Raw genomic sequence first — 24346 nt, 5'->3', positions numbered from 1 at the left:
GAACATGCAGACCAATCAATCTATCTCACTGGAATGAGCAGCAGCAGCTCTGGTCCTGTGCCTGCACCATGACGACCGCTGTCACTGCTGGGATCTGTCTTCTGCCGCATGGGACTCATTTTCTTCCTCTCATCCTCCTATCCCCCCCACCCCCGTCTATCTCTACATCACTGGGAAATCAATGTGCTTTCACTCCTGCTTTAATGTTCATTTTTAGCAGCCGTGTCTCAGCACCTGGGGTACCACACGGGGGATGAAAGGTGGGTGGCTCAGAGGGAGAAATTTAAATGCTTACGTATGTTCCCCCTCCTTCAGCAGTTCTCTCAGCTGATCTCTGCGTTTGAAGGCAGACGACGCAGATCACAGCTCGCTGTGCGCCGCCCCACCAAGACATTGTGTTTCTGTTTATTCTTTTTTGATGGCAAGAGCCACGGCTACACACCAAACAACTTTTGACTCGGCTTTTGTTCGTTGAGCGTTCCTTACAGCAGTCGTTCTGCTGTCTGCTGTGGCCTGCCTCTGAGTGAAGCAATAATTAATGTGATAACAGAGGCTCTCTGCCTTTGTCTTCCTTCTCTCTTCTCCAACACACCCACACCCTAAGACTAAGACTTTCTGGCAGCTTAGAGAAAACTTTGATGTCACGCTTAGGTGAAATATGCAGTGCAGAAAAAAATAATAGCTACATTTAGATGTCTTTCCTCAGCGTGTCACACTGTAGAGCCAATTTAAAATCCCACTTTACCTCAACCTTTCCTGTCTTATACCTTCATCGCGTTAATTTAAAAAATCAGTGGCTGTGACTACAATCTTTTGGCTTCATTCTCTTTCATCTAAAGTGTAATATGTGTGTTCTAAAGAGGTCAGGCAATAGAAATCCACATCAGGAGATTGGATTTGGATCCTCTGGTCTTAGCTGGAACTCTGCAAGGTAGCACCTACACCTGAATGACAGAAGTGTGACAATTTTGTCCAAAGCTCAACAGCAAACAAAAAACTCAAACTGAAAGCAGTCCAAGCCATCCCATGAAGCTGAAGGATAAATAAAGACATGGTTGGATGAGTTTTTGTGGAAGAACTTGACTGGCCCACACAGAGTTTTGGGATGAACTGGAACGGAGATTGTGAGTCAGTCCTTTTGGTCCAACATCAGTGTCTGACCTCACAAATGCTCTACTGCATGAATGGGCACAAATTCCCACAGAAACACTCCAACATGTTGTGGAAAGCGTTCACAGAAGAGTGGAAGCTGTTGGGGCTGCAAAGAGGGGGACCAACTCTACTCTAAGCTGTCCCAATACTTTTGTCTATATAGTGTGTGTAGTATCTATAGTGGCTTAACATTGATTTAAAAGCCCTAAAATCATCTGAGCTGTAATTCCACACGTCTTTAGTAGATCTACGTGTGCATTTTTGATAAATGGCTGGCGGTATCATTAATTGACCTGCTGGAACAAAATTGCAGTTGCGTAGTTTAAACAGTAGAATTAAACAGGTGCACTGCGCAGCTTAGACTGAAGCAAAAAGAAGAAGAAAGCAGACAACAGGCGGGAAAACGAAGAGGGAGCATCCTGCCTTTCTTACAAACACTCAGCAACCTCAGAAAGAAAACCCAGCTCTCTCTTTGTGATTTGTGAGCTATTCTATATTTGGGCTTAAAATGAGCCCCCGCCCACGACCGTGAGTCCCGATTAATCTAAATGGATCCTGTCAGAGTTGTAAAAATTGCCCCAATCATGCGCCTCGGACGCGCGGGAAGGCGTGCCTCCGATTGCGCTTGAATTTAAGTCTGTGCCGATGCGAAATGCTCAATCCGCTTTGGATTTACACCTAGCTAGTGACTGCTGGAGCTCAAGCTTTGTTTGGATCTAATCATTATCGAGCTGATATTTTCCACGTCGATGTTTGGCTGATTTGAACCTTTTTTGTGCCACACTGGAGCTTTCAGATGCGCATCAACGGACGGTAACACCACAGGCGAGGTTCAGCCGTTTCCTGAACGCTTGTCCTTGCATGGCATGAGCGAGATATAAACATCTGGTATGCGCGCGTGTGTGTGTTGTGTGTTTGTGTGTATGTTTCGGAACTGTTTAATCAAGAGCTTGCAACTGGTGTGTGAACAGCAAATGGCCATAAACCGTCCACCTCGCAGCGCGCACGTTTCCCTGTGATGAGTATTTGTATGGCTGAACTCGGAGATTTCCTACCGACTGGACTCAGTGTGAGGAGTGAAAAGTTGTTGTTGTTTTGTTTTTGTTTATTTTTTTAATCGTTGAAAGACTCTTTCCATCACCTCATCGATGATGACTGAGAACAATGAGATGGAGAGCGAGTCGCAGCTCCAGCGCTCTCCAAGCACCATGTCCATCCAGCCAATGGCATCCAAGGCAAGTGCTCACTGTTTTTTACTTTGGCTCCGTGAACTCACCTCTAACGACATTTCCTGCAGTCCACGCTCGAGTCTCTCTGACGAGGATAAATAAAAAGACGATTCGAGCAGTGAACTTTGCGGAGCGGTTTCCTCCGCGCACTGACAGCAAAATGATTGCAGACGGGAGATTCTTTTATGTTTTTTGTTGTCATTTTGGTGTTTTGTATCAATCCTGCGTAATTCCACCGGTTTACGTAATGTTCGTTGATGACCGCACTTCACAACTGCAGTTGTATTCATCAGGGCTGCGTCACTAGGTGTAACCTCACACGTAAGGTCTGATGTCACTGTCTCCCCTTTCTCTCTGCCTCTACACACACACACACACACACACGGAGGGGATTTATGTTTGGTTTTAACTCACTTAAACCTGTGGGATTTACACAGAAAAGTGGCTGCAGCAGTGCTTTTCAAAAAGCTGTTTTCTTTTGTTGTATTATTTTTTGCTGCACTCACACACACGACATCAAATATCCTTTTCTTCTTTGCTGCCAAAAAGTTTTTATTACAGTAAGCATAAATGGTCACATTTTTTTGTGCCTAATGTGCAGAACTGCCCCATTACTGCACAGTGTGGCACTGCCTGAGCCCAGAGTGTCCTTAGAAAGTGTCCTTACGACTCGGTTCAGTTTGTTGACTTGACTGTATAAACAAAGATTTCAAGGGCTGGTGTCAAAGTGTAGGAGCTGCAAAAGCTGTCTCACTGCTTTTTAACAGAAGGCTCTCAGGACCTTTGATTGATTCGGCTCGAACACTTGATTGAACTTTCCCTCAGCTGAGTCTTTGTCTCCACCTCATGCCTCCTCTCGCCGCCCACACACACAGTCTGTGGACATGTTTGAAGCAAAGTGACACTCCTGCACAGCACAGCCACAGCACAGCTGATTGCCTTTGTGCTTCATCTAAATATTTGATGTCCTCTGTGAGCAGCATGAAAGTCGAGGCTTTGTAGAGAGGCGTTTTATCACCACTCTCTTCCCAATGTGGTCCACTTCAGTTCCCCCACTTCTCGCCAGCTGCTACCAACGATACTGGGCGATTTGCTGTGCCAAGCCGGACTGATTGGCATTCATGTGGTTCGTCAGTTGCTCCGACGTCACCGGATCAGAACCATTTATACCTCAAATTAATCAGGCTGACCATTCAATCACCAGCCTGGATTGAGGCTGCACCGGTTCAACCTTCAGTCCTCGTGCTCCTGGTTACAGATAATAGATGTTTAATATTCAGATGAAAGGTTTTGAATTTCCTTTAAATGCTCCAGATTCAGGGGGATTTTGCAGCATAAAGGAGTCTATTAAGGAATCTTGTAGGAGTTAATGTCATCTTGTCTTTGCTATGCACAGGTGTGGACCCGGGAGACTGAAAATCCTACATGTCAGTGTTCCACCCATATCTATTTTACACACTTAACCAAGACGATTCACCAAATTAATAATTTTTTTAAAAAAAAGTCTGCCACGGGGTGTAATTTTTGAAGGAATCTAATCAGACACTTAGCCACGAGTCCATGGTGCTTTTAATTAGATAAGGATGGCAGGGAGAGAGTGGGAGGGACTCGCTCTGATAACAGATGCTCCATGAAATCCACCAGCAGCAAATTTCCCACAAAGATGGATATCAGAAATCAGGAACAAAAGGAAAACAGTGCCAGAGGATTAGGAGGACAGGAAGCCTGGACTTTCTCCCCTTGACTCCCAACAATGTGGTGTGGTCGATTGCCAAGGCTGGCAGAAATGTGAGCGTGTGGAGCAGATGAGATGCTTAAGCGGCAATCACCAGCCAATAGCGTCCTTCTGTGTTGAGAGCTGCTTGATCTCTCAGTGCTGTTGGTGCTTTGGGAGCCTTTTCTGTGAAAGAAGAGCACAGGTGAACTTCTTTTTCTCTAAGATGAGTGCAAAGCGCTATCTGACCACAGGAATATAAAGGCTTAAACTAATACTGTACACTATGTTTTTGGGAGATTGGCCCATTTGTCAGCTTGACCATAGTGTGACAGGAACATCACAATTCATTCATCCACATGTGGATTCTTTGCCCAATCTTCTTCACTCAATGTGAGCACTTAAGCACACACGCAGTGGGTTGAGTGTTAAGAGGTGGCTGGTGTTGTCTTCAGTGTGAAAATGAGAGCTAGATGCAGCCGCAAAGCTAAATGCCCAGCAATCATACACCAGGCAGTTTGTGGCCAAGTCGAGCCGTTTCGTGAAGGAGATGTTCCACTCTGGTGCTTCAACACTTGAACACAGTTTGAGTTATGGTCGCTTAGTCCATAATGCAACAACTTTTAAAACAATTTCTTTTTAAAAGTCTGGTGTTTTCTACTCTTTCTGGCTTTTATATTCAATATCCACAAGCGCACAGTATAACCAGACATGAGGGAGATAGAAAGACGGCAAAAATTCAATCCCATCGTGTATTTTAGTGAACATGCAAATGTATAATTTCACACAAACTAACATAATACAAAAGTTTTGTCTGATGTAATAATACACATCAATATCAGGAACAACTTTTATTTTTAATTTTTTCATCTTTGCTTTAATGTGTAACAAATGGAGGAAATGCTGACTGCATAACTTAATGGCTATAGCCTGGCAGTCCTGTCAGGCTGGCAACCTGGCGCTGCTTTCATCTCTCCATTATAGGCTAAACAAAACAATAAACAATAAACTCGCACTTTTATCCCGTGTTGTTGGTAGGCCCTACTCTTAGGAATATGGAAAGCATTCCAGTTGTCTTTGGGACAGCAGCGGTAACAATGACAGAGACAGTTGTCTATTTCCACTTTAACTATCATATTACACTGCGTGAAATCAAAGTTAAAATTTTCATCTGTTAGGCACGAGTTATGAATGTACGGTATGTTTCAGAATCCTCGCTGTGACGCTTCCCAGGGCCAGCTAGCTGGCATTCTTCTTCTGTCCTCTGATTGGTCGGTCACAGCCTGTGACTTTTGTTCTGAACTGCTCCAGATGACGTACATGGCACAGTTGCGGTTGTAGTGTAGCTGTATGGAGCTGTCTTAACTGTGTTTTTTGTTGTATTAATAACGGTGATTATCCTCAACACGTGAAATTCCTCTCTCTCTAATGCCACGCCTTGTCATATTGTGTTTTGGATAGTATCAATGTTTTTTTTATAATTGTGACCTGATAGTGGTTGTATTAAGAGGTGGACTAAGTCATGTATGTCCCCACTGAAGGCCCAGGTACCAAGTGCATGGCCTCCCACTGGGTATCAGGGTACTGCCGCATACTGCCGAGTACTGAAGTGTTGCTAATAATCTTTCCATGGTGCACCTGGATGATTTCTGGTGTCTGCACTGTCATTCCCAAACTACAAAACTTACCACTGAGTTAGTCTTCCAACATCTCTTTGAAGCAATCCACACTTTTAAGCTCATCGCACGTCTCATTAACCATCACTTCACTTTCCGTGACACAGATTTGAGTGACACGAGCAAGGGAGTAAGTGGGGGGGGTTGAAGCGGGCCAAGGTCTCCTTTAATTAATGTAACACCTTCACTGCTGTGACGTTTATTGATGTGACACTACGGGGACCGGTGTGAGGTGTTGACATGATGGACACTGCAGGGTTATAAGATACTAAAAAGTCTATCTATTTGCATCTATCTATTGTTCCTATCTGTGTATCAGCGATGAGGGAAAGTGTAGGGGGAAAAGTATCTGTTGTCACCATCGATGCTCATTCAGAAACAGAAAAGGGGGGGTTGCTGGAGTCTGAGAACCATTGCTTTGCGCTCAGGGTGCTGTGTGTGAACAGTGATTGGGTGAGTGAAAATGTCTGCATGATGAGTTGCCAGGGCAAAGCAGCATGGCGCAGAATCGCACTGCCGTGAGGGAACTGCTTGCTGATCCGTGCTAATAATGCATTCAGAGTTGCTTCTCTGTCAAACTGTCATAGAGAGAGGGAAAGAAGTCTGTATGTATGAGTGCACAAATCACTGTGCGTGCTGTGTGTGTCTTCATGCACTTGCAATATGGACATAACGATGGCAGCAGGCTGTGATTATGCATCTCTTATCTCGTAGTCCAAGCAGGAATCTGCCACGCTGCCATGCATAATAACTTTAGCCAAGAAGGGAAATGTTTGGACATGAAACTGGTTCAGTACCCTCCATGTAATGATAACCAAAGCTGTTTGCGTGCTTTGCGCTGTGGTTTTATGATATGTGTATTTTTCTCTCTGTAATCTCGGCTGTTTTTTTGTTCCTCTGTTATAACGCCTTAAGGTTGTTCCGTCACCTCCATTCAATCACAGCTCCTTCCTGTCCCCTTATTACAGTTCTGTATTAATCAAAAAATATCTGAAGCCCCACAGTGATGGTGTAAATATCTATGTTCCTAAATACATTGTGTACCTGAAGATGATAATTTCCTCTGTAACCACACATTCTATTGATGACCCAGAATTGCACTGAGCAAGGAAACTGTGTCTTCCACAGCACGGTTATCCTTCCTAAGTCTGAAATATCCTCACTTAAAACAAGGTCGGACATGGTGACGTTCACCAAGACAAAAAAAACAAATTGCGCACACTTTTTTATTGAGCGACTAGCCATAAAGGTGGGTCATGAAGTCTCGGAAAATTTTAAAGTGGGAAATTAACATCTTTGTAACACCTACGCACTCCTGATTACTCCTGATACATAAAGTGATGTAGCTGTTTGTTTCGTGGTGGGAGTAAATCTGCAAAAATCAGAAGGTGCAGTCCAGACACCATCAAGACTTTTTCTCAAAATTTCGGACTGTTAAAACCTGGGAGAGTATGTATTTTGACCTTTACAGCCTCTGAATGAGGACACAGCCGGAATTACTGGTTAATCTTTTCCATCTTAAATGATTTCTTCTGGGTGAAGCATTTAAAATAGTCCACACGAAAACATAGAGTGGTCACAAGCTATATTTATGGTCACATTCCCAGTGGGACCAATGCTCTGTTGTTCAGTCTTGACCTCCGGACAGACTGGAGCATCCCGTGTATATCTCAGCCTGACCCCTGGTCGCATTAAATTCTGATGGATAGAGAAAGAGCCACGTATTTGGACGAGATAAAAGCTTTATCATTGAATTATGTCTGCTCAGGCCCTGCTGTCCCTCTATGCAGCATTGATTTTGTACATTTATGTCAATTGCGTGCGAGAATGACTCGTATGGACCAAGATGTGAGAATTATGGGCTTTCATAGGTCCACCGAGACAGCTCAGTGACAATCTGCAGCAGTCTGATTGCTGCCCCTTGAAGAATTTTGATTTTGCAGGTGCATGCAAAACCGGGCAACGTTATGCATTTTGCATGGCACTGTGAATCATTTTTTGAATTGTATGAATAATTTGTTGTGAGAGAAACATCAGCAACCTAAACCAACCCAAATGGTTATTTTGGGAGAAGCAGTTTTTTTTAGCAGTTTTATTTGGTTCTTGTCAGAATTACAAATCGTAGACCAGTGGAAGACGACTGCAGCAGTTCCTTCTGCACTTGACTTTGTCATGAAATTGCAGGGGATCAACAATACACACAGGACCATATGATACATCAAAACCAGGGATTCATTTGTGCCTCATGACTCATCTCATCTGACTCACCTTCATCGATATCTGCATCTCACCTGTCACTGAAATACATGCACATGAATGAAGACTGTGTGCACTGATGACCTGAATCGAATGTGGCATCACACTGCCTTTGACTCAGAAGTGTGACACGCTCAACTAATGTTGAAATGGAAGCTAACGGGAATGCTTTTTAGGCCTGCGTACTGAGAGATGATTAGATTAGCTGTAATTGAGACATGTGCTCCAGCCAAAGCTGTTATGCCAGCACTCATCCGCCCTGAAAGAGCTCAGCTCAAGACTGCGATACTGCACACAAAACGTGGAGACGCGTGTCATAGCATCGCACCATGAGCAACCATGATGCATGTGACAAGTCTGTAGACTTCAGGGAGTGTGAGAAAAGTTGGAATTCGAGATCCGTTTGGGCTGAACACTACAAAAATCTGGAAAGAGGTGACGTTTCCAGACCGCTGCAGCTGCCTCTTTGTCTCTCTCTGTCTTCGGGATACATTAGCTGCTACTAGCATCACACACTCTGAGACTGAGCTATCGACCGTCAAGCTGCATTGTGGATAATGTAGGTTTTGACAAGGAAGAAGAAAGCATTGAAAAGGATATACTTCACCAGTTGATGAGTTTCATCGTCTGTTTCCAGACGCAAATGTGAACTTTTAGCCGAATGAAATACTTTATTGACTCTATTGGGAAACCTGTTGGCCGTCCTTACCTGTAAAGCAGTTCCAGTTACAGAAACAAATAAAATAATTGTACAGCACAAATTTGAGAGCCATAAATATGCACAAAATATGTTGAAAGAGTCACACACTAAACTATCTCTTCCAGTCTTCTTATCCCAAACATCTACAGTACAGGCACAAAGAGCATTGGGCACATGCTGCACACTCCCATCATCTTTTATGCTAACTGTCTCAGGTATAAATGAATGCTGGTCGTGCTTGAGATTTCACAGAGGAATTCTGAATCTTTTATCAGAGAGAAAGTCAAGGACATGAGTCAGACTGACAATATTTTATGACCGTGTTTGCATCATCACTGAAGTTCCAACTTATTAACCCTTTACTCTTTGCAGAGGGCAACACTTTTCTGTGCACCTGCAGCTATAGGAACTCTAAAATGTGTTCTATTGTCAGTGTACTCTGATAACAGGAAATGTCTAATACAGATTTAAGGGAAGCCTATAGACTTTGCAAATGCGCACCCATTTACACACACATAAACTTTTGTTTCTTGTGCTCTGCCTCCACGTGTCCCTCACAAAGACACACACACACATGCACACAAACTCAAGTAGACAAAGTGTTTTCATATCTTACTCCCAGACGCGCGGAGCTGTAAACAGCATGTCCCTGTAAAGTGATTATGTTTGGCACTGAGCAGAGTGCACGCAGACAGGCAGACAGACAGAGTGTGTGCACACAGGGTGTCTGTGGCCTACTGATTATCTGTCTGCTTGTCTGTCTGTGTTGATCCATTCTTCCCCTGCGACACGACCACGCCCTCACACTGCTCTCCTGCTGCCACTTCATGTCAGGTTAACAAATGGCCGCCTACCCCCTCACACCCCCACCCCCGGGAAACTAGCATCATCATCTGTACACAGAGCCGGAGGGAAATGTCAGGAAACATGCATTTATCTACACAATCAATGCTAGATGGCTGCAGAGAGCAAAGCTTACAGACATGACAGCAGCTGATGTTACGTTTAAGTCACGCGGCAGCCATCAATTCTTCAGGACAGTTTGGTCAATACAGCTTTCATGGTACAAAGACAGCTGGTTATCTCAGTATACATGAGAGAGGGTACATCCAATCTGATATTGTTTCATGTTGTATTCATGTGGGGTTTGGTCCCGTAAGGCGGGACCTCCTCCTATAGTGCAAGGCTGCTGATTAATGATAACACTGTGTAAACTGTCTTGCTTTGGTTGAAAAATACCTCCGCCACCACTACCAAGCAAATACCATTTACTCACATCAGTCCTCAATGTATGTCTGTAGGTGTTCTCAAAGAGAAAAGGCTTATCTTGTTTAACCATGGGCCAAATGCTGCCCTGTTAAATGTGACTGTTCGAGGGACACGCTTAGTGTTACTGAAGGGAACATAGAGAGAGTTTGACTATTAACGTGTTGTTCCTTATGAGGTAAAATTACATTTCATGAGTCATCCTCTTTCCCCTTAGTGTACAGAGCAGAGTGCTGGATGGAGGTTGGGATATTGCCAGTGCTTGTCCTGAGGGCATATTGGACATTTGTTATTGCTCCCAAACGTTGTGCAGCATTCTTGCTTATCTTGTGTTTATTCTTGGCATAACCTCTTTCTCCGTCAATGTGTGTGTGTGTGTGTGTGTGCAGCTCCAGAGGCTAAAGCGCTCGCTGTCCTTCAAGACCATCATGCGAAGCAAAAGCATGGAGAACTTCTTCCAAAGGTCCTACAGTGATGCTCGTCTGCCCCCGGATTTCATCACTGATCCGCCGCCTCCTTCCCCTCCACTGCTGCCTGGCTCTCCTCTCGTCGGCGACCGCTCGCCGTCCAATTCACCGTCTCTCAGCCCCAACCCCTCCATCTCCTCCCACTCCCCCTCTCTCAGCCTTTCCCCATCACTGCCCACCAAGCCCCTGCGGCCGCAGATCACCCACTGTTTCCAGGACCATGTCTTTCGCAAGCCTACCAACTGCCAGCACTGCAAGCACATGATAGTGGGTAAGATGCTCAGTCTTCTCATTGTTTTTTATTAGTCCACAGGAGTTTTGGCCTCCCTGTCTGTGTTTACGAGGCATCCCATTTGGGCAAACTGTAGGACATTTAATGGAAAGAACATTGTCTACTGAGCTAAAGACATTTAAAATTGCTATATAGGGACAATGTTTTATCACCACAGCAGGATTTAGGAGCTCACAGGTTTAATACGCTTATGTGCTTTCTGGTGAGAAAGTTATGTGAGAAGACACCACTCTTATATTTGCTACTTAAATACACAGCCAACAGGCAGTTAGCTTAGCTTAGCACAAAGACCTACAGGTGGTAACAGCTAACTCAACTCAATACATCTCCACCAGCACCTCTAAAGCTCAGCTGACACATTACATCTTATATGTTTAATTTGTACAAAGTGCAAAAACAAAATTTGCCTTTCTGCAGTCTACACTAATGTATTCAGTGCTTTTGTATAGATCATGCCAACACAATATAGAGTTTTAATTAGTGAGACTAAGAAGTGTTAGGCAGATTTTGTCACCTTTGGCCAGGTGTTGTTGTTTTTTGCAAAGATAAACTTCTGCTGGCTGTAGACTAATATTTATCTACTGATGTCAATGTGGTACCAATCATATTATCTAATGCCACTGGTTTCAGGTGACTCCTCTCTACAGTAACTCATTTAGAAAATAATAACAATAATTTTCTGCTCCCATTAAGGAGAAGTTGATTAAAAAAACTTGACTGAATGTGTTTATAGCAGAGAGGAAACATTTAGATTATTACCAGGGATCGCTGTGGTGCATATGCGTGAGTGCTTTTATCCCTGATCTGCAGCTTGCATGAACAATTAGCCACTGCTAGTATTTCTGCTAAATCTACTTCCTGTCACAATGATTGATTACAGAGTCCAACCTGCTCATCTGCATTTGCGATTCTTGTTTTTTTTGCATGCATTGTGGGTTCTGGCTATTTATGTAGCTAGCTGAACTCCTCTGCAGTCCCCAGACACAGACCAGCCACTCTCTCCTAGTTCAGGTGATGGAGTAGAAGCCGTGTTTTCCATCCAATTTATTTAATTGTTCTTTGTACTCCATAACAAACCTGTCAATGTGATTCTCATCTACAGCCTATCCAGAAATCTCAAAATCATCTTTGGCGTGTAAGATGAAAGTAGACTGAACCTCTTACTCATCAAAAGCACATTCAAAAATCAACAGAGAATTTACTTTAACCTAACAAAAAATTGTCAAACCATCTCAGTGCAGAGGTTTTTTTAATCACTGAAGCACTTGCAAAACAAAGATGAAAAAGCAAGATGACTCAATGCCAAATCGATTATGATTGAAATATCTCCAGCTGGGTTTCCAATCTCCGCAGGTTGTTTTGGAAGAGGAGCTGTTGATAATGAAGCTGTTATTGTCGGCTCTGCAAGCAGTCCCAGCTTGATAAACCTGGGACTGCTCTTGATTACACTTTCTACCTGAGCAGAAAGAAACCTGCTCATATGATCTGAAGGTCACTTTGGTTCGTTAGCTCTTTCTGCCGGTTGTGGACCTGCAGCCTGCTGTGTTTTTCTTTTTGGAGCTGCATTCTCTGCTCTCATTCTCTCATCTCTGTCCCTCGCCACAGGAAACTCCAAACAGGCTCTGCGGTGTAAAACGTGCAAGATGGCTGCTCACCTGTGGTGCACCTCCGAGCTGTCGCAGCAGCCGTGTCATGGGAAGGTGCGAATACACTTGCAGAATTTGATGTTCTCCTTATTTATAACATTGATAGTCGTCCTCAACATTTGCTCGGCTTTTTCTGTCATTTTTTATTTGGAAACATCTTAAGTGCCAGTGTTGTTTTTTTTTTGGCTTAGATTTCCTGTTTGTGAAGTTTATGTGTGATGATCCTGTCTTTGACTGTCCATCAGGATTGCTGGAGCTACTGAGTTCTTCTGCTGTTAATTTGAAATCTAAAAACCATCACTTCCACTTTCAGTGGAAAAATTGCCTGGTTGCTTAGAGCAGAAATATTCAGTTGTTCCCTTACATGTTATTAAGAAATAGCCTTGAATGAATCATCCAGCAGCCAGCAGCACACTGAAATGAATTTGATATGAAGTGGAAGTAAAATGAAAAAATATTTTTCAGTCATTATAGTTTCTTATCAGTCATGGACAGCAGCATGTCATTCAGTTATTTGAATACGTTGCTTCATATATTTTTTTTAACAACCATCCATTGCATCAGCACATACAAGCACTGCAACACATCGGACGTGAGGTAAGACTCAGTGTTGACATAATGGCCATATGTGCAGTTTAAGTTTAGTGCTGACAGAACACAGGTGCATATGGTAAAGGGCAGGATGCTGCGTTCAATCTGTGTTTATTAAGCGATGCAAAGTGCTGATATGCCTGAAACAAAGCCATTAATCACATCATTATGGAATTATTTAGCAAACACTAATGTAAAAGCTATGGACACTAGATTGTTTGGAGTTGGTGCATTTTTTGACTTTGGACACTGGGAGAAGAACAGAGGCAGAAGGTGAGAAAGGTACATCAGGCAGTAAATTGGAAGTGATTTCAGACAGAGATCCTGTGTTTATCCTCTAGTGTAGGGCAGAGGACATTAGCATTCAGCAAGAGGCGAGACCTTCGGAGAGCCACTTGGAAAATTTTAAGAGCACCACGTTCATGAGGCTTATTGCGCTTTGAAAGGGAGGGCGAGTCAGGGGAATGATGAGTGCAGCGAAAGGTAAAACATCATCAGAGCAGAAGCTGGACATCAACATATCACTTATTACTTTTAATCCAAAGTGTTTCTCTCTTCAACATGATATGACAAAGTGGGCGAGTGGCTCATTTGCAAGTCAAGAACAAAGACGAAGACGAGCTGATATCTCGGCTGAAACACTCACCGTGCTTAATTCAGTGTGAAATTGCAGTCGTGCGGACGCACACGCTGAATCACATGTCCTGTGTGTAAGACATGTGCGCACCAGTAAGTGGCCGAGTGAATTCATTGTTCACAATTAACAGCACAGAGGAGGTAACACTTCTCTTCAGTTTGTGATTCGATGGCAGAAATTAGCCCCTTTACCGCAGCGTGCTCGCCACTCCGTGTGAGCTCACGTGTCCGTCAGTGTGTCTTGGTGTATTTCTGATTCAGTAATTTTCAAATGACTCCCTCGATGTGCTAAAATCACCCCCCATCAGTTCAGCCTATAAACAGGAAGTAATGGAAGCATGGAAGCTGAGATTAAAAAGAAAAAAAATCTCCTTTCTGCTCTCCTCCATTAGTCTGGAGCATTCAAGCGAAACTTCAGCTCACCGATGCTCGTCAATGACCAATTGTCTGTTGTGAAGGAAGTTCAACCAAGCCAAGGTGAGCGTGCCTGACTGTCTGTGTGTAGGTGTGTGTCTATGAGTGAGTGCACATTGTTGTGTCCCATGTGCTTTTGTTTTGTGATGTTGCTCTCGTCTAGCGTTTTGGTTTTAGTTTTTGTTCACATACTGTAATGAAACCAGAAGTGTCTCCTTCTCACCTGACAACCCGAGGAGCATGAAGTGGAAAAATATAAAGAGGAGGAACAAATTCAGCTTCTCTTGGAGGCTGATGGACTGTCTGCATCTTGAAAGTATGTGAATAAATATTTATGTGTTCTAATGTTCATGTTTTTATATCTCTGTTTCTGATTTGCGCTGTATATCCACACAGAGATGCGGGACATAAATTTACTGTCTGGCACTAATGCATGCTTGTTTAAAGGATGATAAACATTTAAATGCTCTCTATTTTTCTAACTAGCTCTCTGCATAATAATGTCCGTCCAAATTTCAAACAGGAAATGTCTGAATACAAAACACATTTTTACTTAGGGCTTTACAGTTATGGAAGAAAACAAATCTGACATTTTCTTGCCCCTTTATTGACTGTTTTTAAACTCACTGGACTAAAAGCATCTGAATTTGTTCTTCCTTTCACCACCGTCTCTGAATGGGAGCTTGTGTGGTTTTTCTTCTTTGCCGTACACCTTTTGATGAACATCTGCCGTTCATCTCACATGCTGCGTGCCTTGCTGATTCAGGGTTAGCGCCTCTCGTTGTCACTTCCTTGTACTCCCCATGAATCAGGGTACAATTAACCTACAGCTCCGTCACCACCGCGAGCTCGGCATCATGACGCCTGGGACTCTGCCAGGGCCAGCTGAGACTGCAACCTGCCAAACTCACAGTCACACATTGCAAAGTGTCCTCGTAATTATTGCTCGCTACAAAAGGCCTGGTAAAACACTGAGCTCGTGTTTACGCATATTAATATGAGATGGCAAATTTTTTCTAATATGATGGATTCACTTGCTCCCACTAATTTCCCATCAACTGCCTTTTGGCAAATCAGTTTATTGTCTCATATTAAGCCTTATTTATGAGGCTGGGAGTGCAATAGCTGGAGAAGTGAATTACATAACAGTTGCCCTAAGTTGCAATCTTGCTATGACAATTAAAGTCTGATTACCCATTTAACAATTAATTTGAAATTATTTATGTAAGGATTTGTTTCTCTGCTTGGACAAGAACAACCGCTGTTTTGATTCAGGCAGAAGGAAGTCAAATTGTGGTTGTTGTTGACTGGTTTTGTCCCAGTAAGTCACCAGAGCCTATGGTTGATATGGCGACAGATATGAAGCAACATCACGCAGAGGATTTTCCATTTTGCACTGAAAAGATGGCTGAATGTGAAGAGACGTGGTGAAAAACAAATTACTTGTGCAGAAGAGAGGAGCAAAGAGTCTCTGAGCTGCACTTTCTGACTGCTTACTCTCTTCCCCTGCAATTAATTGCTCTTTGGAGAACTTCATACACCACTGAATCAACCGCTACTATCCATTAAAAGAGTAAATAAGCTTAATCACCTCTAAAGACTTAAACTGGTCACACTAACATTCTCGCTGTAGGATTTCTGTTTTCAGTACCCCTGTTTCATTTTTCACACCTTTGACGAGAGCGTGGAGGCACTGGCTTGAATATGAAATGTTTATGACTTCGTCTTGCTGTGCTGGGCGGAGAAAGAAGCAGAAAATCAAACTCCTCACTTCAGAAATGCTCTGATTACCACCAAGAACTGTCATGTACACGAAACACAGCAACTGAAGGCTTTCTGAGGATTTCCATATTTTACATCTCATCTCTCATTCCCTTTCTACTCAACTACAGCTCCAGATATATTAGGGCTATTAAAACTAAGACACATCTCTTGCCAATAAGTAAATGTATAAATACATCAAAGGACACAGACTTACTGAAATGTCTTGATGTCTCCTTAACTTCTGGCTGCTGTCCTCTCTCAGATCTAAAGTGGGTCACTTTGGTGCAGGGCTGACTGTGTTACTACAGTTATATTTAGACCCCCTGGTTCCTCCAGATTGGCACAGGCACAATAATAATGATGTACAGTGTAATCTCAGTGTGCAGTCCAAACTGTAGTGTGTGTGGAGCTATGTCTTTGTGTGAATAATTTTCATATGTGTTGGTAAAGAAAGTGAACAGAAGGGTGTGCATGCAGGAGGTTTATGAAGGGTGTGTGTGTGTGTGTGTGCGTGTGTGTGTGTGTGTGTGTGTGTGTGGGGTTACAGAGGCTGCACGGACGCGTGTAGACCCAGTGTATGCTGCCTTGCGCTACGGGACGTCCTTGGCACAGATGAGCCGCTCCAGTTTTGGCAGTTTGTCAGAGTCGCCAACACGCAGCCTGGTATGACACCATCGCCCAGTGGTTTCGGGGGTTGGGTAGAGGGCAGTTGGATCTTGTGTCTGATCACATCCAGTTTTCACTTTTGATCAACTTAGTTACGCACAGCTTTGACCAACATGTCTTGGTATGCCAAAGCATCAAGATTTAAAGCCTAGCCCAACCCCTGACAAACAGCCCCATAAAGAGATGTGTCTGGATACTTTTGTCTATATAGAGTATATCAGAATTGGCCAAAAAACATTAAAGATTACCAAGGATTAAGGGATAAAGCAATAGTGTGACATTTTGCATGTATTCACTTTCTGGCGGAGAACTAGATAGGAAGATTGATACCACTCGTATTGTGAATAGTAGTAACAGTAACTACAGTAGTAGTAGTACAAAGACCAAGAAACATTCAACCTTAAAGTGGCAAAATCTCGGTACCATCGCCTCCAAAGTCACAAAATGTAAAAAGAAAATGTGTGTCATTTTATGTGGGGTATGTGATGGACTATTTTCTATTTTCAAGCTAAGCTCATCTGTAGTAGCTTAGCAGGGTATCAATTTTCTCTCCTGACTATCAGCATATTTTCCCAAAACATTTGCTTGAAAATTCACTTCAGAGCTTATTAAAAGCCTCTTCTCTTTTGGGGTAATGCTGGTTCCCTAATTATGTCCAACTTGGCACATGGTGAAGAGTTATAATTGACCACCTGAGTATCATCTACACAGAACATAAAGGATGATGTTGGTTTATGTGTTGCTCTCATTAAATATGTAGTTCATCCAGTGCGCAAGTCATTCTGAACCCCCTCCCAAAAAAACTTATTTATACTTTTTTCAAGACCTAACAGCATGTAAGTGATGTATGCAAGCCTTGTTTTCAACACGAGAACTACTGCTCTGTTTGCTCTGTTGCAGTATGAATGATTCAGAGCTGAAAAAGAATTTACTCTGAGTGTAAGAGGCAACCTCTTAGCCACCCTGGCACTAACATATTATTTTCTTCCCAATTTCCTTCCTTTGATAAGGGGGAGGGAGGTGAGGAGAGTCAGCAGAGACAGAGCAGCATGGAGGAAGAGATAACTCAGGAGACGGGGGGTAAACACTGCTCTGAGTCTGTGTCTATGGATATGCATATATGCTGCACGGCTTACGTGTGCTTATGCATAAGTTGCGTTTGCCTGTGCATGCCAGCCTGTGTGTGTGAGAGAGAGATTTACTGTTGTGAAAACTTACATGCATGATTGCATATATGTGTGTCCATGCTTTCCTGCCTGCTGGCGCCCTCAAAAAAAAAAAAATTCTCGCCAACTCCAGACACTCCTGTCCCTGATGCTGAGATCGAGAAGGAGGAAGACGAGAGCAGCGGCCAAGCTCAGACTTCTGCTGAGGAGACCAGTGTGAAGGTACTGCTGCCTTTTCTTTAATCCCTCCTGTGCAGACCGTCACCCCTTGTTGTTGTCCTCCTCAAGTGTGTATTTCTGTCTCACTGCCTCCCCTCCCTGTATCTCTCTGCGTCCAGGTGCCCAGGCGCATTGAAGTTCACTCCATCCACACCTATGTAGCTCTCTACAAGTTTCTGCCTCAGGAACAGAATGACCTGGAACTCCAGTGAGTAAAAGCCAAACAGACTGTCCACACGCAGGCGTGTGTGCACGTGTAGTAATGCTTGTGCGGTATTGTTTTTCCCCGTTGTGAGTGCGAGTGCATTTGCTTTGTCTGGGTTTTTGTCCCTTTCCTGTGTTTTGCCTCGGCTGTTGTTCCTGCAGGACAAAAATGTCCCCACCATCTGCAGAGGACGGTACCGGGGCGCCCTTAAGGACAACTAATTATAAACTCAGAGCCCATCACTGTCCCCCGTGTTGAGCTAACGACTGAGCTATGTTTCCAGCAGGGAAGAGGATAAAGACACTGACAAACGAAGATGAAAGGGCATAAGGAGAGCCGGCATAGAAATGAAGATTATCGTACACACAGAGAGAAGACTAAACTTACAGGAAGAGAAAGTAAAGTGCACATATAGAAGTAAAAACTCTATAAGACAGAGGAGGACGAGGAAAGAGAAATGAGGGCAGAGTGTGTGTGTGTGTGTGTGTGTGTGTGTGTGTGGATGGTTGGGGACAGTTTTCACAAAGGTAGAAGATCCATGGGTCTGTTAACAGCCATCTGTGCTATGAGTCTGTGTGTGACTGCATGTACCCGTGTGTGCTTCTGTCAGAGTCTGTCTGGTGTGCACTGCAGAAGACAAAAACTACTGATTACTAATTTTAAAAAAAATGAAAATGATTTGTTTGTAATTTGACCAGTTGTGAGAGTCTGAATACATTAATTCTGCACATGCAGAAATAACAGATTTACATAAAACATGAGCACTCAGATTGTTTGAATTTATAAGCCCTGCACAACCCACACAGGTGTTTTCAGTTATTCTTGCAGGTAATTAAGGTCACCAAATCTCCACTGCATTTGAAATCACTATTGGCTCTACAGTGCACCATTATGTTTGAGAGTAGGAATTTATGCATTAAAACTGTCATGAAAAATTGCCACAATTGAACAAAAAAAAAGAAAAAAGCTTTCTGCTAACAATCCCATAATGCAACTTCACATTTTATAGATGCAATTTGACAGTCGGGCAACGGTGCACCAGTCAGCGATGACACAAAATAATGATGACTGGCAAGTACACACAATCTCAGCTTGTTGCTCACTGAAAAATAAACTATAAAGGGTCTGTCATTCGTGGAATAATGAAAGTGTGAACAAGGGAGCGATTTCAGGCTCATATTTTAAAGGTGGAGATTGTCGCTTACGGTGCAGCAGCTCGTAGAGACGGGGAAAATGTCATAAACCTTTTATCACACCACACATTTTGGCTTGTAACAGGAAGAAAAAACACACAGATGTGATCAATAACATTAATAATGGCTGCACTGCATTTAGGTGAGCTTTTCCAGGGCCCTTGTATTGTGCATGATGGGACACATGGAACCAAGGCCTCATTTATGAAATTTGTTTCACCTGTGCTCTTCCTGCTGTGACAAGTCAAAACATCTGCTGTGTGGGAAAAAAAAAGCAAACTACATTTAAATAAGAGTTTGTTTCGGGCTTGGAAAAGTGCAGGACTTTGCTGATGTTTGAGCTTGCAGTTTGAAAGTGAGGTCAGTATGGCTTAGTTTGACTTCATAGAGGAGGAGGAAGTGGCAGCTCCTCACAGCAGTAAGGACACTGAAGGTTTGGTAGTCGAATTTCTACTTGTTCAACTGCTTAACGGTTTTAATTTCCTCTCGAAGAAAACACATAAAACACAGTCAAATCCTCACACTGAGGTTCTGGTTCCGACTGCCTCGGCTGCAGGTGCACAGAAACAGGAAATACTGATGCAGCATGATGTATGTCGAAACGTGAAGATGACAACATGCTGTTGAGCTACACCCAACATCCAGTATTGGGGGATTATAAAGGTGTATGGTATCTCTCTGGCTGCTGTTCCTACAGACATCATTTAAACTAAGCTAATCCCACTGTACAACATGTACCTTCACACTGCATGCAGAGACCTAAAAGGCATCACCTTGTTTTTATTTAGGCTTAAACTAGTTGGGGCCCCTGAGAGAGACCTTAGGGAGCAGAACCATTTTCAGTTTCAGATTTTATAAATGGCCGGTATCGGTTTAGACATATGGGTCTCACCCTAGATGGTAAGTTTATGTAACTGTGCAAACTCACTGTGTGTGTGTGTGTGTGCATGAGTGGTGATCATATAGGACAGCAGTGAGAGCAGACACCCAGGAGACTCAACGTACAGAAGTGCAATTGGGACAGCAGTTTTCTCCCTGTGTATCTGGGACAGAGGGTACACTGTGTGTGTGTGTGTGTGTGTGTGTAGTCTCATCAAAAACTGGTGGCATCATTAGCATGCAGGCCAGGTTGGCTGCAGAACAGGTCCCGGCTGCACCACTGCAGTAGGTGCTACAGATTTCGTGTAGACCTCATGATTCTGGTGTCACGTCTACAAAGGGACACAAAGTGCCCAGTTTAACATCCGCAGCTTTCGGTGACTGTCTAATAATGTTATCTTTTGTGCTGGCTCTCAACTCTTTTTCTTCTCTAGCTGGCTTGTCTGATTTTCTCGATCTTGTCATCCAATTCTTGTCTCACATCCCATTTTCTCATCTTCTCTCTTGTCTTATCCCCTCCAGTCCTGGTGATCGGGTGCAGGTCACCGACGACTCTAATGAAGAGTGGTGGAAGGTGGGTAATAAATCATTTGCAAACATTTGGGTGCGTTTGTGTGTGCTGGTTGGCGCATGCCTCTCGTCCCATGCGCATAATTTGTATTTGAGCGTACAGAAATACATGCACACGTTTATTGTGCGCATGTGTTAATTCAGGTATTTAAATCAACCTTTTAATGCATAACACCTGCTCCATTTTAGCTTGTCGTAAACATGCAGACAGAAATAGAACATCATTTTCTCTGAAAATTACCAGGAGTTTAACGTAATGAACTTGACTAGTGTTGCAACCTAAAAGAGGTCTTTATTGAGTCAGTAATGAGCTTCACTCGCTCCCAGTGGAAATAAACGTGTGTGTGTGTGTGTGTGTGTGTGTGTCTGTGCTGCAGTCACAGAAAAAAGGAAGATGCACCCAGAAGAGCAGAGTCTGTTTATCTTCTGTCGGTGGACCAATAGTTACTAGTTCTTAAGCAACCTAAGGCGAAGTGGCAGTCATTGAACTCTGCCATACTTTTAAATTATGTATAATTTGTGAATCATCTGTTCATTACTAATGTATGGCTTTTGAATCACTTCAAACAACACATCATCACCTGACTTAGAGGTTCATAAACAGCAAGAGATGATGCACAGTAAAGTTCAATCAAACATCAGATGTTTTTGATGAAAACCAGAGGGCTTTAATCTGCTGCTCCTGTTTTTCTTTAAACACATGTCAAACAAATCTGACAATGAGGTGAAGCAGTTTCTTGTTTGCATTTCAAAACAATTAGTACCTTCATTAGAGTAATTTGTGCACCATGTCTTCTTAGGTTCTGTTCTACACCCATAACGATACGTCACTGCACAGACAGAAATGAGAGTCTGTCTCATGTCGTTTGTAATATTATTCAGAAAGGAGGAAGAGACCGTAACACAAAGGAAGACAGCGCTGAGACAAAACGTTCGAGAAGGTTCACAGTCTGAGCTTTGCGTCAGTCAAAACTAACTGGCTCATCAGAAAACTAACATATAAAGCTGGACATTATTAATCTGTGGCCACATAATTAAACCAGCTGTAGCAGTAGTTCTGTATTTTATTAACACTGAATAAGACACTAAATGACTTGAAGTTGATACTGCAGCATATAACAGTCGTCATGACAACCTGATACATTTAAAAGGTTGACCGACTGTGCCATTCAAATGTGTTTTTTCCAGGGCAAGAGTGGCGACAGGGTCGGCTTCTTCCCAGCCAACTTTGTTCAGAGGGTCCGGCCGGGAGAGAGAGTGTGGAGGGTCGTCCAGGGCCTTCCGGGCGACCGAGAGAGAGGACACATGGCCGTGAAAGAATCCCAGGTACGCCGATATTATCACTGTTTTTCTTCATCTCATTTTATTTTTCTTCATCTCATTTATGTTTATATGCCACACTAACTACTACCCTGACATTTTGGGAATTTGAATCATTTGTCACTTCTATCATCTGTCTATTTGTGGTACCCGCTTTACCATGAGCAGAGCTGCAGGGGGTTGGAGCCTATCCCGGCACACACACACACACACACACACACACTGGGTGAGAGGCGGGATACATCCTGATCAGTGTGTGATCAAAGGATTGGCACCGGAACCAGAGTTTTTATGGACTTAGAACAAGGAAATACACTGATTCTTCTGAAAGACCAAAAAACAATTTTCACCCATGATTTGTGACCTCACAAACAGCAAAAACACTTCCTGTTGCAAGTTCCATTAAAAGTCAGAAAACCTTGAAATCTCTAGAAATGTTTACAAAATGAAAAGAAAAAAATGTTGTGACGGGCGAATTAGTTGCTGATTATTCCCCTAATTTCCTCTTAGTATGTTAAAATAGCTGGTGTTACTGCATCACATTTTCTAGTATTCACAAGGAATTTTAACACGTTGAGCTGTTGTACGCACATTAAAAGAAAGATTATGATACTTAGTCTTATAATCGTCTGCCAAAATGGATATACCTGTTGGCAAGTCCATCACCTTTGTTCTTGAAGATCTATTATTGTGTCAAATCTCTGAAATCAAGAAAGAATTTTCGACTGGTAAATCTGTTCCCGTTTTCTATCATCTGTTACTGTGCAGAAAATAGAGCCACTCCAATTCTGTCTCCTCTTTTCAGATCTGTGTGGGGAAGCTCGAGGACGGCGAGATGTTTCTGAAGCTGAGCAGCGGAAAGAAGAGAGGACTGGTCCCAGCTGACTCCATAGAGGAGATCTGAGCCTCTGCAGCACACGTCACCGTCCAACCACTTACACCCACCACCACCACCACCTTTCAGGCACACTTCATCTCACACCTTTAAACTCCCACCATGACCCTTCTTCCATCCCCGTCCAGCACAAAGACTGCCTTCCCAAGCAGTCCTGAGTGAATTAAACCAAACACTGATAAACTGCGGAAAAACATATGTTGGGACTACAACAACCACCCAATGAACAAGTGGTTTCAAGCTGATTGGTTTACTGTCTTCATTAGAGTCTTTAATAGAGTGTACATTTATGCAGTAACCCTGCTCTGAGAAAGGAGCTGTTTCTCAGCAGTCTAGTGTTGCTATAGGTTTATCTCTCCAATACATAAGTGAATGTTTAGTTGGACAAAGGATGCACAAGTCATAAATGCTTTTAACATGCTTGCTGGGTGCTGGTTCACATTTAGATTTTCCTCATCAAGACGACATCTACCAACGTAGGAGGTGGTTGGGTCCTGTAAAGGGAACATGATGCTTCTGTCAACGTCCTTTTCTTCGGTTCTACCCACACCGTATGTCTCATCCCTATCTGCTCATGTCAGGGTCTCTGGCCTGGGGACTGATATGAGCTTCATGTAGACTGGTACACGACATGAGGCACTTGCCAAGGACCACCACTGCCAGCCAGAAAAAGCTCCTGCCACTCAGACAGACCGGAGAATCAAATGAAAGGAGTGCACACGATCCAAAAATCCTCAGCAGTGTCGGGCTGAGTTATGACTGCACTTGCCAGCTTGTGGGTACAGAAATGAGAAGATTTCCAAAGGAAGATTGGAGGCTTTGCGGATCTTTTCACAAGAAAGTGAAAAACTTTTTCCTGTCTTTTACAGTTCAAAATAACAATGGAAAAAGTCTGTCAGCATCTTTGTGGTAAGAGAGGACAAATGAGTCACGGTGGACCCCGTGCTCCACAGAAAGATCACCTTGACACATTTTAACAAAACAATCTTGATTTTTGTCTAACGCATCTTGTTGATAACTCAAAAACAGCAGTAATTGTGGTCTGTCTCAATCTGTGGTCAATATTTTTGTTGACTTGCATTTTTAAGGAAAGTTGATGCAAGAGGAGAGGAGATGAAGCTCGCGAGTCCATCAAGGAAAAGCCGGGAGGGTGATAATGAGCAAGAGTCACAAGGGCACAGGAGCTGTTTCTATGTTTCTACATAAAAGACATAAAAGGATTAGTTTCTCCACAGACCCATAGAGCTGGCAAGGGTTGCGCAGTATTTTACCAAGACGTCACTGGTGCTGGAACAGCGGGAAATAATCTTTGGCCAGACCGCCAGAAAAACAACAACACGGCGGGGATCTTTCTGACCTCGACACGGACACTAAGTTTCATTGACAGCTCAGAGGAGGACGCAGCAAAACATTGGGAGGAGGAGGAGGTG

At 43.3% G+C, this 24346-nt stretch overlaps 1 protein-coding gene across 2 annotated transcripts; it reads left to right on the top strand.

Annotated features, from left to right (window-relative positions):
• The first annotated feature begins 1750 nt into the window (after positions 1–1750).
• LOC124073712 (SH3 and cysteine-rich domain-containing protein 2-like) lies at positions 1751–23809 on the top strand. 2 transcript variants are annotated; one of them, XM_046416127.1, is made up of 11 exons: positions 1751–2387; positions 10383–10731; positions 12358–12452; positions 14018–14102; positions 16351–16466; positions 17480–17549; positions 17769–17857; positions 17974–18062; positions 20654–20705; positions 21890–22027; positions 22827–23809. In XM_046416127.1, the coding sequence occupies exons 1-11, from the start codon at positions 2301–2303 to the stop codon at positions 22923–22925; spliced, it is 1269 nt and encodes a 422-aa protein (XP_046272083.1). In that variant the 5' UTR covers positions 1751–2300; the 3' UTR covers positions 22926–23809. The 2 variants fall into 2 exon arrangements, with proteins under 2 accessions (XP_046272083.1, XP_046272084.1); XM_046416128.1 differs by lacking the exon at positions 1751–2387 and adding an exon at positions 2436–2707.
• Positions 23810–24346: the final 537 nt, after the last annotated feature.

Source organism: Scatophagus argus, chromosome 16, assembly GCF_020382885.2.
Source record: "Scatophagus argus isolate fScaArg1 chromosome 16, fScaArg1.pri, whole genome shotgun sequence".
Taxonomy (NCBI): domain Eukaryota; kingdom Metazoa; phylum Chordata; class Actinopteri; family Scatophagidae; genus Scatophagus; species Scatophagus argus.
The sequence above is the reverse complement of the archived record's forward strand: the minus strand, read 5'-3'. Positions and strand labels throughout refer to the sequence as shown.